Consider the following 16306-nt stretch of genomic DNA (forward strand, 5'->3'; position numbering starts at 1 on the left):
CTGGGCGCTCAGCACCTAGGGGGCGCGGGGGCCGGGGATGGGGCGCGGGAACTGGGCCTATTTTCCGTACGGAGGCGGCACCGCTGACCTCCTAGCCTCAGCGGGGTGTCTGGCGGGGTCGCCGGGGGCGAGGAGCAGAGCACGGGCGGAGCTGCCCCGGAGCCCCACCCCACCCAGCCCGCTGCCTCGCCCTGCCCCGCCCCAACCGGGATCGGGGTGTGGTCCCGAGTTTCTACCGTGGCTTCCAGCTTTGCGTCCAGCTCCCAGGAACCTTCCAACGCCCGCAGCCCGTTTCCTGGGAACGGTGCAGGGCGCGCGCCTCGCTTTCCCTCAGCCGGCCTGGCCCGCGAGAACGTTCTGACGCCCCCGGGGAACGCCTTCCACCGCGCGACACTGTCCAGGGAACGCTCTTATCATCCCTCGTTGCCAACTGCAGAGCAGCGGCGGGGAGCATGCAGGACTACGACGAGGTGACTGCCTTCCTGGGCGAGTGGGGGCTCTTCCAGCGCCTCATCTTCTTCCTGCTCAGCGCCAGCATCATCCCCAACGGCTTCAACGGTATGTCAGTCGTGTTCCTGGCGGGGACCCCGGAGCACCACTGTCGGGTGCCGGACACAGCGAACCTGAGCAGCGTGTGGCGCAACCACAGCCTCCCGCTGCAGCTGCAGGACGGCCGCGAGGTGCCTCACAGGTGCCGCCGCTACCGGCTCGCGACGATCGTCAACTTCTCGGCGCTCGGGCTGGAGCCGGGGCGCGACGTGGACCTGGAGCAGCTGGAGCAAGAGGGCTGCCTGGATGGCTGGGAGTTCAACCGGGACATCTACCTGTCCACCATCGTGACCGAGGTGGGTATGTGAGCGACCCAGTATCTGCATCAGTCCCCCTTGAGACACCCTGGCAGTGCCTGGGTCAGCGTCCCCCACTCATCAAACCTGGCCAGCAGTCACCTGGGTTATACTTCCAGCACAGGTGTGCAGCCCAAGAGAGCAGGACTCAGGCTCATTCCCCATCGGTTTGTCTTGTAGGGAGGGGATGAAGAAGGGAGAAGGGAAGCAGTTGTCAACTGCCTTTTCCTCTGGCAGTTTCACAGAAGACAAAGTTGTTTCCCAAGAGCCTAGATACCGCCAACCCCAGGCTCCCCAGATGGACAGCCTGAGTCAAGTTCCTGCCGTAGGCATGAGGAGGGGGTGTGGGGGATGCTGCTGAGCCACGTGTAGACACAAAGAAGAGTCTTGCTGCTGGGCAGGGCATGGGCAGGTGTGGTCTGTTCCCTGGCCACAGGCTTCTGGAAGCATCACGGGGTCTCCTGCTCTGCCATACAACTATGGTAAGGCTTGGGTCCTGTCCTGAGCCTCCAGTTTCTCTGAAAAGGAGCAGAAGGCCTCCTGATACGGGTGGAGTACAGGGAACTAGAGGAGGCATAACCCTGGCCCCAGGGCACTCATGAAGGGACAGACTCACAGAGACCGTCTGAGCATAGGGCCCAGTGGTGGACAGAGGCTCTGGCTTATGCCATTAGCCCCTTAGCATCCTAAGTGGTTTGGTGGCAGGATTTCTAAGTTTCAGCAGTCAGAATACACACGTACTTTGTCCTCTGCATTTCCTGCTTTGCATCTGGTAAGGGCCAGGAGATGCTATGTCAGGGCACATCTCCTTCTGAGGAGGGTATCCTCATAGACTAGTTTCCTGCTATTAATCAGGCAGGTAGGATTCCCAGTTTCTGGCCCATCCTCTGCACCATGTGAAAACCTGAGCATGGCCTCTGCTAGTCTTTTATCCCCTTCCCCAGCACAATGTGGCAATAATTAGACACCATGTCTGGCCTTGTGCTGAACACCAGGCTATACACATCTGGGGTGTGGGGTCTGCTTTTGAAGCTCAGATACCAGCGGGAACACTGGCTGTGTTCGAGAGAGCTAACATCAAACCTGGTTAATAACAGGGTTCTGGAACCTGAATTCAAATACTGGCTAGCTTGTTGTGTGACCTGGGGCAAAAAAATGGCCTTCTCTATGGGGATAGCAGGGTGAGGAACTCCTTTAAGAAGGGATGATAAATTTGAACTGAGTCTGGAAATATGAGCAGGACTTGTCCAGGCAAAGAACATGGAAGATTCTGGGAATGAGATTTCATAGATCAGGGTGGCTTGGAGTTCAACGGATGGCAGGTGAGGCTAGAAATGCCTACAGGGGCCTGTCCACAGTGAGCCTTGTAGGAATGTTGAAGAGTTGAGTATATTCTGAGGACAGCGAGGAAATAGTAAGGGTTCCAAGGAAGGGGTAACATGGTCAGATTTGTGTTATTAGAAAGAACTGTCTCAAGCTGCTATGAAAATCAAGAAGACCAGTGAGGAAGCTGTGGGAGTTGCCTTGGCAAGAGATGGGTGGCCAGCTGGGAGTGGTGGCTCTTAAGTCTATAAGACCAGTAGAAAGTGGGCTCAGCCTATGGAGCGCCTCTGGATTCCTCCAGCATTGGTTCCATGCCTACCTTGGGCCCTGAGGTGGCCGTGCTTCTCTGGCTTTGATCCCCTAGCAGGGGCTCCTAGTGCTTACCCACCCTCTGCCCACAGCCTGATCCTGAGGGATCCAAAAGTAGGGGCCAGCTCACCCCACCTTAGTTCCTAGAAGTGTGGTCAGCACCTGAGCTGGAGCTGGCCCTACTGGCTGCAGCCCTCCTTGACAGCTGGGTTGACCTGTCTCTTTCCCCTTCTTTACTGGTTTTGTTCACCTCAGGGTGTGAGGGGTAGGTAGCTGCTGGCTTACAAGTCCATAGCTATCCCTGTTGTACCCTGCTCACAAGGGCCTGTGGACACCTCTGGGGATGCACATCATCCCACACTCACACACATGCACCAGGATTTGCTTTTTTCAGCAGCCTTTCCCTTCCTTGCTACCTTTTTGGGTGCTGGGAGTAAAATAAAAGGCAAAGGAGCACTAATGGTTGGGAGGAAGGAGGGGAGAAGCATGAAAGTGAGTAGGGGGGAGGTGGTTCTGCCTAGAAAGGTGGTGGCACAAGGAGGAACTCTGGAGTCAGACAGGTGGGTCTGTTCTGACCCCACCCCCAAGCACTGGGCTGACTTAAATAGGTTGCATCACTGCTCAATCAATGCCTCAATTTCCTTATCTATAAAAGGGGACACAAGCAAATGAAAAGATGCTCAACATCATTAATCATTAAGGAAATGTAAATCAAAACCACAATGAGATGTCACCTCACATCCATTAGGTTGGCTGCTATTAAAAACAAACAAAACAGAAAAATAACAAAGATGTGGAGAAGTTGGAACCCTCATGCACAAAATGTAAAATGGTGCAGCCACCATAGAAAACAGTGTGGCAGACTCAATAAATTAAAAATAGAATTATCGTATGATCCAGCAATATCACTTCTGGGTGTATATTCAAAAGAATTGAAAGGAGGATCTTGAAATATTTGTATACCCATGTTCGTGGCAGTATTATTCACAATAGCCAAAGAGGTAAAAGCAACTCAAATGTCCAACAGATGACTGGATAAATAAAATGTGGTATATACATACAGTGGAATAGTATTCAGCCTTAAAAAGGAAGGAAATGCTGACACAATGCTACAACATGAATGAAACTTGAGAACATTATGCCAGGTGAAATAAGCCAGACACAAAAAGACAGAAACTGGGGCTTCCCTGGTGGCGCAGTGGTTGAGAGTCCGCCTGCTGATGCAGGGGACACAGGTTCGTGCCCTGGTCCGGGAAGATCCCACATGCCGCGGAGCGGCTGGGCCCGTGAGCCATGGCCGCTGAGCCTGCGCGTCTGGAGCCTGTGCTCCGCAACGGGAGAGGCCACAACAGTGAGAGGTCCGCGTACCACAAAAAAAAAAGACAGAAACTGTATGATTTCACTTATATGAGATATGAAGAGTAGTCAAGCTCATAGAAACAGAAAGTAGAATGGTAGTTGCCAAGGGCTGGGAGGAGAGGGAAACAGGGAGTTATTTAATAGACATAGAGTCTCATTTTGCAAGATGAAAAGAGTTCTGGAGATTGGTTGCATGATAATGTGAATATATTTAACTCTACTGAACTGTACACTTAAAAATTGTTGAGATGGTATATTTTATGTTGTGTGAATTTTATTACAGTTGTTAAAAATGAGAATCCTAAGAATGTCCAGCTTATCCAAGTTGTTGGGAGGATTCGATGAGATAATGTGCCATGCTATATCCCATAGCACCAGCAAAATGGGCATCATAGGTGGGTGGATGAGGAGTGGAAAGGGCAAGACCTCATCACCTCTGGCTGCGCACCATGGGCATTGTGGGAGCTGTTCTAATGTCCAGGTTGCAGCCAGTATAATGGGTGATGAGACTTGCTGGAGGCAGAGCCCCTTTCCCAGGGTGGAATTCTAGGGCCCAGAGAATAGGACACAGGTCTGAATCTACTGTGCCAGGGGGAGAAATGGCCTCAGCTCCCCAACAAGATCAAGCGCAGGGGCCCTGAGTAAGTTCTCTGCATCTCTCTGGCACCATACAGGTAGAGGGACCACCCTCAGATTGTCTCTGCTTTATACCTCTGAAGGGATCTCCTGATGGGCATACCCTTTGGGACAGAGAAGCCCACCTGAGCCAACCCCCTGACCCTTTCACAGGGAAGACGGGTCAGCCAGGGACCCAAGGATGGCATGTTCTGCTGTGGAAATGCCTTTTAGAGAATGCCAGGAGGTGGGAACCTGGTGTCTGAGTTGGGAACTGTGTGGGTGCGTCTGCCTATGTGTATAGGTGTATAAGGTAGTTTCCTTCCTCTAGGAACTCATGGGTGGAGCTGCAGGCAGCTATGCCCTTCACCATGATAGAACGTCCAACAAAGGGCCTGGGCCTCTGGAGGCACTAGCCTTGTGCTGTCTTTCTTGGGACCTGGGGTCAGGGCTTGGACAGAACAGGACACATTGATTCTCCACCCACAACCCAAAGGTATGAAATAGGAACAAGGGAGCCTTATCCTCTGCTAACAGGGTGCTTATGGGGGGCACTAGGAGCAGCGAAGGCGGGAACGATGAGACAGACCGAGCTTGGCATCTGACTGACAACTACATGGGACTCCATGTGGCACCTCATAGAGATGTACCTCTTTTGGGGCCTGGGTGGGCTCTGCCAAAGGTGAAGAGTTTAGGCTGTTATCTTTCCATCAGGCCTGCAGGCTGCCCTGGAATACTGCTGGCTAGTGTGAGACTGGCAACTTGGCTGTTGGGACAGCCTGAATATTAACCAAGTTCACAACCCAGACCTGCCCTCTGGCAGATTCCAAAGGGGATAAAGTGGGGACCTCTGCCTCCAGCCAGTACCAACAGACTTTTATTTCCAGTCAGTGCTTCAGAAAGAGAACAAATAAAGGAGACTGAGGGGCTTTCCCTAGCTCTGGCCTGAATTTGCTTCCCTGTTTGTTTATCAGCTGCCCCACGCCAAACAGTTTGCCTGTTGCCTCTAAGCTCTGTTCCTCTGACAAACGCCACCAGGATCTCAGAATGTGCCTTTGTTTTGAGGCTGCTTCACCCGAACCTTCTGCCAAGTTTCTGGACAAACAGACTTTGTCCATCTCTCCTGGTGGGCAGCAGAGCCCTCACACTTTGTCCAAGAGGTAGGGTGGTGCGTTGACAAAAACAAGGCTTGGCAGAGCTGGTCAGAAGAGCTGCAGGTGCCTCAGGCTTCGGAAGGGACTGTTATTTCTTCTTTGTGACAGGCTATATTCGATTTATATTCAAGGCTAACGCAGGCCTGCCTTGTTATCTGAAGCCTTGGTATGGTTTTAAGCATGTCTGTACAGTCCAAAAAAAAAAAAAAGCAAAAAAAAGGCAGGGATCCCCATTTGAAGCAGAGAGAATGGAGGCTCTGGGGAAAGGCTTGGCTGACTCACATGCCCTAGCGACTGGCACAGACAGCGCAAGGCTGGTGGCTCTTGCTCTGTGTTTGCAGGACTGGAAGGCAGGTTCATAGTGGCACCTTCCAGAGTTGCCCCTTGGTGCTACGTGGCTGGCACAGACCCCATCCTATTTGCTCTCATTTCCAGAGTGGAGCCTGGTAGAGCTGTGTTGGATCTAATGTCAGGACGCAAGTGGGAGAGCCAGGTCCCTGAGTGCCCCTTCTTCCCTCAGGCCCCTCCATTCCATTCCCACCATCCCATTTAAACTACCTGGGTCTTCTGCTTTGGCTCCACCTCTGATGACCACAGAACTGAGGCCTCTCCACCTATGGGTGCTTTTTCTTTACCTCTAATATAAAGAAAAAAAGATACTGAGAACATTTTAGGATTTAGCCTCCCTCCATCTCCTGAGCTCCAAGTTGCAGAGGCTAATTCCTGGTGAGTGCAGCCAGGAGACTTGGGGATCCCATCCTCCACTCAGCCCATATTAATATAGTGGCGCCTCTACTCCAGGTTCCACGGGCTGAGAATATTGAGGCCCTGGTTGCCCTTGTCCCAGCTTATTGTAGAGTGGAGATTCCATGCCAGGAGAGGCAAGCCAAAAAAAGGGATGCTACCACCTCCAACCAGCCTCTAACTCATAAGGCAGGGGATGTCATTCTGAGGGCACTTTTCCTTCCCCCCAGTCCTGGAGCAGGGGCTCAGAGATTTTCCCCAGGGGAAAAGTAGTCCATAACAACAGAGAGCTCTGAAGCTGTCCCCACAGGAAATAACTTCATTTGAAACAAGATGTGCAGAAGTTGAAGCCTAAGAGTGCTCTTTAAAACAATGGAGACTGTGGTAGTAAACAATTAAGAGGAGACTGGTAGCTCCATTTGAGCAACAAGCTAACCCATAGGGCAACTAGATTACCAGAGAGAACCAGAAAAAGAGACAGCTCAGAGCAGTCAGAACAAACCTCAAAGACTTGCCTCAAAACTACTCCTTCAAAGGGGCTTGAATTTAATTGAGCTAGACTATAGAATGATTTGTGCCCCAGAGCATTGTTGAAAACAATAAAGGAATGAGCCAGTAATTGGTGGAGCCTAACAGCTAGGTGTGATATCAGCAGAGGCAAACAGCTTAATAGAAAAACTGGGGAAAGAGACAGTCAAAAAGAGCCCTGCTAAAACCATTGTCATCCCAGGGTGACTGTGTACATGCCCAAGGCTGTGCCCTCTGAGGAGCAACATCAGAGGCTTCACACTGCAGGGGAAATAGTCTTCACTAAGGGTCCAGCCAAGTCATTAAACAAATAAACAAACAAACAAAAACAAAGACAAGCACCCCCAGGGTTGGGGGGGCTGTTCAATGCTCAGAGTTTCCACAATATATTTCCTGAAATGTCCAGTTTTTAACCAAAAATTACAATACATGCAAAGAAACAGGAAAATATAACCCAAACTCAGGGGAAAAAAAAGCAGGAAATAGAAATTGCCTGAAAGGGCTTAGATGTTAGATCTAACAAAAACTTCAAAGCAGCCATTATAAATATGTTCAAAGAACTAAAGGAATTCATGTTTTAAAAAGTAAAAGAGGGGCTTCCGTGGTGGTGCGGTGGTTAAGAATCCACCTGCCAATGCAGGGGACATGGGTTCAAGCCCTGGTTTGGGAAGATCCCACATGCTGCGGAGCAACTAAGCCCATGTGCCACAACTACTGAGCCTGCGCTCTAGAGCCCGTGAGCCACAACTACTGAAGCCCACGTGCCTAGAGCCCGTGCTCTGCAACAAGAGAAGCCCCTGCAATGAGAAGCCCACGCACCACAACTAGAGAAAGCAGGTGCACAGCAACAAAGACTCAACACAGCCAAAAATAAATAAATTTATTTTTAAAAAAGCAATAAAAAAAGTAAAAGAAGGTATGATGACAATGTCCCATCAAATACAGAATACCAATTAAGATATAAAAATAAAAGCTATAGGGCTCCCCTGGTGGCGCAATGGTTGAGAGTCCGCCTGCCGATGCAGGGGACACGGGTTTGTGCCCCGGTCCGGGAAGATCCTAAGTGCCGCGGAGCGTCTGGGCCCGTGAGCCATGGCCACTGAGCCTGCGTGTCCGGAGCCTGTGCTCCACAACGGGAGAGGCCACAACAGCAAGAGGCCCGCGTACCACAAAATAAATAAATAAATAAATAAATAAAATCTATAAAAAAGAGAATCAAATAGAAGTTCCGGAGTTGAAATATACAGTAACTGAAAGTTAAAAATTCACTAGAGAGCCTTAATAGTAGATTTGAACAGACAGAAGAAAGAATCAGCAAATTTGAAGACAGAGCAATATAAATTATGTAACCCAAAAAACAGAAAAAAGGAATGAAGAAAAATGAACAGGGTCTTAGAGAAATGTGGAACACTGTTAACCAGACCAACATGTGCATAATGGGAACACTAGAAGGAGAGGAGAGGAAGGAGCAGAAAAAAAAATAGTGAAAGAAATAATGGCTGAAAACTTCCCAAATTTGATGAAAAACATTAATCTACACAGCTCAGCAGCTCAACTCCAAATAGAAGAAACAAAAAGAGTTTTGCACACAGACACATCATGGTAAAGTTATTTACAGTTAAACACCAAGGGGAATTTTTAAAACAGCAAGAAAAATAAGACACATACAGGGAAACCCCCATAAGATTTATATTTGGCTTCTCATAAGAAACAAGAGAGGCCAAAAGGCAGTGGGATAACATATTCAAAGTGCTGAAAGAAAAGACACATCAACCAAAAATGTTGTATCTAGCAAAACTATCTCTTAAAAATGAAATAAAGACATTTGCACACACAGACACACGCATGCATGCACACACAAACCTGAGAGAATTTCTTGCTACCAGTGCTGCCTTACAAGAAATACTAAAGGATGTTCTTCAGGAATAATTTTTTTTTAATGCACAACTTATTCTCTGAAAACTACAAGGCATCTCTGAAAGAAATTAAATAAGATGTAAATACAGTAAGTCCCCTACATATGAACCTTCAAGTTGTGAACTTTCAAAGATGCGAACGTGCGTTCGCGTGTCCAATCACATAAGGCGTGAGTGAAACTGCAGCTTGCCCTGTCTCTCATTGCTGATGATCCTTCAGCTCTACCATCTCCCACCTCCTCTCCCTCCTCCAGTCAGTAACTTTTCTTGCCTGTTCACTCCATGCCAGCCCCTGTATGCCAGCTGTTGTACTGTACCACTGTACTTTTCAAGGTACTGTACTGTAAGATTAAAAATGTTTTCTTTATTTTTTGTGTTTGTTATGTATTGTTTGTGTGAAAAGTATTATAAACCTGTTACAGTACAGTACTATATAGCCGATTGTGTTAGTTGGGTACCTAGGCTAACTTTGTTGGACTTACAAACAAATTGGACTTACAAGTGTGCTCTCAGAACAGAACTCGTTTGTATGTAGGGGAATTACTGTAAATGGAAAGACATCTCACGTTCTGTTCATGAAGCAGAAGACAATATTGTTAAGATGGCAAAACTCCCCAGATTGATCTACAGATTCATTACAAAAGGTGTTCACTATCATTAGTCATTAGGGAAATGCAAATCAAAACCACAAGGAGAGGGGCTTCCCTGGTGGTGCAGTGGTTGAGAGTCCACCTGCCGATGCAGGGGACACGGGTTTGTGCCCCAGTCCAGGAAGATCCCACATGCCGCAGAGCGGCTGGGCCCGTGAGCCGTGGCCGCTGAGCCTGCGCGTCTGGAGCCTGTGCTCCGCGACGGGAGAGGCCACAGCAGTGAGAGGCCCACATACCGCAAAAAAATAAAAAAATAAAAAAAATAAATAAAAACCCACAAGGAGATACATCTTAACACCCCTGGGATGGTTAAAATTAAAAAGACACACAATAGGGACTTCCCTGGTGGCTCAGTGGTTAAGGATCTGCCTGCCAATGCAGGGGACATGGGTTCGATCCCTGGTCCAGGAAGATCCCACATGTCGTGGAGCAACTAAGCCTGTGCGCCACAACTACTGAGCCTGAGCTGTAGAGCCTGTGAGCCACAGTGACTGAGCCCGCGAGCCACAACTAGTGAAGCCCACACACCTAGAGCCGGTGCTCCGCAACAAGCGAAGCCACCGCAATGAGAAGCCCGCACACCGCAACAAAGAGTAGCCCCCCCTCACCGCAACTAGAGAAAGCCCACATGCAGCAACAAAGACCCAACCCAGCCAAAAATAAATAAATTTTAAAAAAAAGACACACAATAACAAGTGTTAATAGGAATATGGAAAAATTAAAACCCTCGTTCATTGCTGTTGGGATTGTACAATGATGCAGCCACTTTAGAAAACATTTTTCAAGTTTCTCAAAAGGTTGAACATAGATTTATCATATGACTCAGTGATTCTACTCCTCATATATACCCAAGAGAAATGAGAACATATACACTTGCAAAGTGTTGTACACAAAAGTTTATGGCAGCTTTATTCATAATAGCCGAAAAGTGGAAACAATCCAAATGTCTATCAACTGATAAATGGCTAAATAAAAGGTGGTATATCCATACAATGGTATATTATTCAACCATAGAAAGGAATGAAGTACTGATATTTGGTACAACAACATGGATAAACCTTGAAAACATTATGCTAAGTGAAAGAAGCCAGTCACAAAAGACTATATATTGTATGATTCCACTTATATCAAATGTCCAGAAGAGGCAAATTCATAAGTATATTAGTGATTGCCACAGGCTGAGGAAAGAGAATGGGAAGTGAGTACTAATGGGCATGGGGTTTCTTTCAGGAGTGATGAAACCATTCTAAAATTGGATAGTGCTGATGATTGCACAATTCTGTGAATATAGTAAAAACCACTGAATTGTAAACATAAGAATGAATTTTATGGTGTGTAAATTATACCTCACTAAAGACCTTATAAACAAAAAGAATTAAGTAGCCAGCTTTTCCCCCCCAATGGTCAGGAAATTTCCAGTTTTAAGTCTGCAACTAAGTTATAAAGAAGAAATTGTGGGTGGATATATATACTATTATTAACTAACTACTACTTCCTCTTCTTCCCCCCGAATGAAAAATATAACTATAAGAGAACACATAGAAATCCATTCTTAAATGAACCATTGCTAGTTTTTCATTCACAGCTGTCTCTGAGATTGAAGTCCATTTATAAAGGGATTTTAAACCTTGTGGTAAAAGCTTTTCTGGTTTTTAGTCATTGAATAGAAAGTTCTGTTTTCTAACAATCTCTTCTGCCTAGTCAGGTTTAAGTATAACCTGCTTTGCTTATTCATTAATGCTGTTTGTTATAAGTCATGGTTTTGGTTAGGACAAAGGCATGAGATTAGTAGAAAGGGAACTACCATTTAATGAGGCCTGTAATGTGTCACTGTCAGACACACTACTTACATTTCCTGTCCAATGCTCGTAACAACCTCAAGAGGGAGTATTATTGTCACCTCTTTGAAGATGAGAAAACAGGCTAATGGAGGTGAATGAGTGGCCCAAAGTCACACGGCTGGAAGTGGTAGAACCCAAGAGAGCCTGTGCTCTTTGCTCAACATGAGGCTGCCTTCCAGAGTTCTCAGTTCTATGCAGGTCACAGGAATACACTTATCTTTATGATCCTTTATGGCTTTGGTAAAGGCTAAAATTGCTAGACTTTGGTTACTTGGAGAGTTCAAGGTTGAGAGTGATTTTCAAAGGACAGTGTGTGAGGGACTTCCCTGGTGATGCAGTGGTTAAAAATTTGCCTGCCAATGCAGGGGACACGGGTTTGAGACCTGCTCGGGGAAGATCCCACATGCCGCGGAGCAACTAAGCCCGTGTGCCACAACTACTGAGCCTGTGCTCTAGAGCCCGTGAACCACAACTACTGAGCCCGCGTGCCACAATTACTGAAGCCCACCCTCCTAGAGCCCGTGCTCTGCAACAAGAGAAGCCACAGCAATGAGAAGCCCACACACTGCGACGAAGCGTAGCCCCTGTTCGCTGCAACTAGAGAAAGCCCGCGCGCAGCAACAAAGACCCAACGCAGCCAAAAATAAATAAATAAATGTAAATTTAAAAAAAAAAGGACAGTGTGTGATACCACACATTTCCAAACTAATTTTCCATTACTCCTAATTGTTCAACATTCATTCATCGAGAATTTGTTAAGCATCTACCACGTGCCTAGCCTTGTACATGCATTAGTTATCTAGAATGATTATATGAACGTGTTCAGGTTTTAGAACTCTGTCCACCTGGAGAAGGTTGAGCAGGAGGTGCCTCTTTTCCTCTCTAGCCAGAGAGCACAGTGGCCCAGAACAAAGCCCACCCCACCCAGGACGGCTGGGCTTATGCATGCACATGTGCACACCTGATCTGTCCTGTAAAGTATGCTTGACCTTGAGCTTTGTGGAGGCAGTGACCATGTCTGCTTTGTGCCCCATACACAGTCTGGCCCAGAGCATGTGCTCAGTGATGGTTGAATAAATGGTTAAGCAATTCCTTTTACCAATCCACTAGAACTCAGGCTAGTCACTTCATTGCGCTATGCCTTCATTAACTCATTTGTAAAATGGGGATAAAGAGAATACCCATTTCACATGGCAACTTTGAGATCCCATGAGTAATACAAGGCACACAGTGAGCACACAATACACTGTACTTGTCCTTTCTATTATTATTACTGTTGAGGGCATGAGACGCATATTCTTCTAGGCCAGGAGTGACCTCATGTCCCCTATTACCTTGTGACGTGGTTTTTTGTTTTTTAAAGCAGAGCTGAAGGCTAGATGGCCCAGCCAAATGGAGCTTACTCTGCTCTGTTAGGGAACATTGGTCTAAGACCTTGAGGATGAGACAGACACAGTAATCCTGTGAGAGCACATCCAGTGCCTCAACCCGGCACAGTTTGGGACATTCTACTCTTTGTCTATGGTGTGTGTGGGAATGTGGGTTATGTTTCAGTAATGGTGGTATTTGACCTTAAAGCACAGCTCCAGAGCGATGCCAGGCAGCTCCTCACCAGGCCATCAGCCATTAGCCTCTGAGCTGACTGTGTGTATGTATGTATGTTTGTGTGTGCGTGTGTGTACACACATGTGCAGAGACCCACGGGACAGTTCTGTCTCATCAAGGAAAAGACTGTCTCCCACTGGTCCTGCCATGTCATTGTTAACCACAGGGAGTTCCCTGGGACCTGGCTATTGAGGCCCCAAGACACACCCCTAGAAACCCCAAGGGACTGGGGCAGGCAGGACCTGGCCTCCTTAAGAATAGCCCCGTGGAGAAAACAGGCTGGCAGCTGATTTATTGGACCCCAGTTCCATAAGCCGCAGTGAAAACTTTATCTGCCAATCTTGCAGGTCTCTTGCAGCTTTTGAAAAGACTCTCTGGGTACAGTAATTCCCCAAGAGGGAACCCAGCCTTGGAACCAACCATAAGTAGCCATGACGTCCAGCTGCCTTCCCCTGCCAGTTGTGAACAGGATCTCCCTGCATGGTGTTGACAGGGCTTCTTGGGCCCCTCTTCAGGGAAGGAAGGGGGACCTAGAACCATGGCCTCATGGCTTCCAGTAGGAGAGCAATGGGGAGCTGGCCCTCACCTCACCCTTCTCAGCACCCAATACAGAACTCCTTACCTTGCTCCATTCCCCAAAGAGACTAGGCTTGACCCACTATCAGGGCCAGCTTCATATCAACCCATGCAGTCACACAGGACCCCACACTTGGTTTTAATGCTCTGCTATTGATGTCTTGAAATTTTTTTTTTATAAATTTATTTATTTCTTTTTGGCTGTGTTGGATCTTCGTTGCTGTGCATGGGCTTTCTCTGGTTGCAGCAAGCGGGGGCTACTCTTTGTTGCGGTGCGCAGGCTTCTCATTGCGGTGGCTTCTCTCATTGCGGAGCACGGGCTCTAGGCACGTGGGCTTCAGTAGTTGCAGCATGTGGGCTCTAGTAGCTGTGGCACACGGACTTAGTTGCTCCGCGGCATGTGGGATCTTCCCGGACCAGGGCTCGAACCCATGTCCCCTGCACTGGGAGATGGATTCTTAACCACTGCGCCACCAGGGAAGTCCCAACGTCTTGAAATTCTTAATCATTTTTGAACAAGGGGTCCTGCATTTTCAGTTTGCACTGGGCCTGCAAATTAGGTAGCCAGTCCTGTTTACTACCTTTGCTCATGCAATGCCTGGCTCCACATCTAATAGCCTTCCTCTTTCCTTTCTTTCTCTAAGTGCTATCTATCCTGCCCAAAGGCAATGTCCTGACAGAAAAATATTTTTAAAAACACAAAGGAGAGTACATTATCTTTGGAAGAGCTTTTCTGCTTGACTGCAGATGGAATGGTGTTTGTTGATAATGGACACGTTAACACCCCTACCAAACTTGGGATTTTCTTGGCTCTGTCCAAGGCTAAAGGCTGTGGTGTGGGGGAGATCTTCTGCCACTAGTCCTGGTGTCACATTCCTTGAAGAAGTGTAGGGCGTAATAAACTCGTTTTGTCTGGCCTTTGGAGTTCTTGTCCAAAGCGGGACATGGTTAAGTTCTGAGGCCCAAGTTGGTATTTACTTGCTATGACTTCAGGCAAACACCAGTCTCAGAGCCTAAGTTTACTCTTCTGCAAAATGGGTTATACTCCACATCATGAGGCTCTGGGGCCGCAATCACTAACCTCTTTGTGTGTTGGGGCAGATCCCAAGATCTTTTCTGACACTTTGGTGAGTGATGTTTTAGAAGTGGGTGGTCATTAATTCAGGTACATGTCTTGTCTACCCCTTCTGACCCGTGGCCTCGCAGGGCACGTGAATCTGGCCATACAGTTTTGGAGGGTTTGTGCCCTTTCCCCTGAAGCCTATTCAGGTACCCCAGTTGAAGCAGCACTACTCTGGGTGTGGTTTCAGACTTATCCTCAGTTGTGCCTGAGGGGTAGAGAGCAGAGTTTCTGGTCCACATTGTTTTTCTTCTGCGGAGCTGTGCTTGGGCGTCCCACCTGTAACCAGCATTGTGAGAACAAGCAGAGGCAGATTTATGAATCTTGTTATTGTCTCCAGGATGGGGTGTTCTCAAAGACATTATCCTCAACAACACAGAGTGGCCCCTTTGTGGAAGGAAGTATATAGGAGAGGCTTCTCTCAGGTCTCAGTACTCAGAAAAACTGAGCTTTTGCAGAATGAGTTTATCACTTTGCACACCATGATCCTGAGAGCTGAGCTGCTGGGATATTCAAAGCCAGATTTCAGGGCTTCCCTGGCAAGCAGACAGGCCTTTGGGCAGGACACCCAGAGGTCAGTCTTACCACTGGCTTGGTTATTTTGTAGCCCCTCCTCCCCTGAGATTTTCATTTGCCCAGATTCCCTTAGCTTTTTGTTTTACACATTTCTCTTGTATGTATCCTTATAAACGCCTCTCTCTGCTGCAGATGGGACATGATATAAATATGTGAACTCATTTATAAATCTATTTCAGGGAAGTTGTGAGGATTAAGATCTAAATTGCTTTGGGAATGTCATGGGAGCAGCACCACTGCTGGGTGGGGCTGGGATTGGGTGGGAGGCAGGGGATTTTTCCTATAGTCTGGATCATCTTGCCACACACGGCAACACCGTGACCACAGCCCCAAAATATTTATTGGCACCACCTGCTTGTTTTTTAATTAATGAAAGCTCACTGAACACACTGAATTTTCTGCAGCCTCCCCTTGAGATTTTGCTGAATTGACTTAAGAGCTGGAAACTGAAACTCTGCCTCAAACTCTCATTCTATGGGTTCACAAGCAGGGACTTGCTAGGGCTACCAGAGCCCACGGGCCCTGGGGAATGGGAGGGACCGCACTTCTGTGAGGGCTGCATGGGAAGGAGGGTAGAGGAGTGCAGAGGGGAGATAAGGAGCACTGCAGAGGGGAGATAAGGAGCACTGGAGAGGGGTGGGAACCCCACTCCTAGCACAGTGGAGCCCCAGATCAGGCCCTAGGTGTGGTCTATGGTATAAGTGGGCCAGGGAGCACAGGGTTCTCTGGAGGATTCTGTTCAGAAAATATAATCACAGGCCCCTGGGGACCGCGTGCACTTTCCAACAAAGTAGAGGAATCTTTTACAACTGGATCATGTGACCATGCCCTCTACCCTGCCCTGCAGGCATTTCAAACACCTTCCCTCCATGCTGTGATGCCTTCTGAAGCAGAAATGGCATCTTTGCTTCATACTGCTTCACAGCTGAGGGGTCACCAGTCAAAGCCGTGCCTCAGCTGACTTCTTAATACACGATGTAAGCAGGGCCAGAGGTATCACCCTCCTTTTCGGAAGAGGAGGGTGAGCCTCAGGCAGGACAGTGACTTGCCCCAGTAAATGGTAGCGTCAGGAGTCAACCCCAGGGCTGCGAGGCCTATGCCCTTTGCATATAAGTGACAGCCTGGCACAGGGGAGGAGAGCCTGC

General features: G+C 48.1%; 1 protein-coding gene across 3 annotated transcripts in view; it reads left to right on the forward strand.

The window, feature by feature from the left end:
- Positions 1-239: 239 nt before the first annotated feature.
- The window catches only part of LOC114892670 (solute carrier family 22 member 4), a 32372-nt gene continuing 16305 nt past the window's right edge, over positions 240-16306 (forward strand). For 2 of the 3 annotated variants that reach the window (XR_003792765.1, XM_029217868.1), the window contains exon 1: positions 302-845. Coding sequence is in view for 2 of the 3 variants with exons in the window: in XM_029217868.1 (XP_029073701.1) it covers positions 453-845 (393 nt within the window). In the remaining variant the exon portion in view is untranslated. Of the gene's footprint in view, positions 846-16306 lie in introns of all 3 variants that reach the window. The other variant, XM_029217867.1, reaches the window with a different exon arrangement.

This window comes from Monodon monoceros, unplaced genomic scaffold (genome assembly GCF_005190385.1).
Source record: "Monodon monoceros isolate NGI ecotype Baffin Bay Population unplaced genomic scaffold, NGI_Narwhal_1 Super_Scaffold_12, whole genome shotgun sequence".
Classification (NCBI taxonomy): domain Eukaryota; kingdom Metazoa; phylum Chordata; class Mammalia; order Artiodactyla; family Monodontidae; genus Monodon; species Monodon monoceros.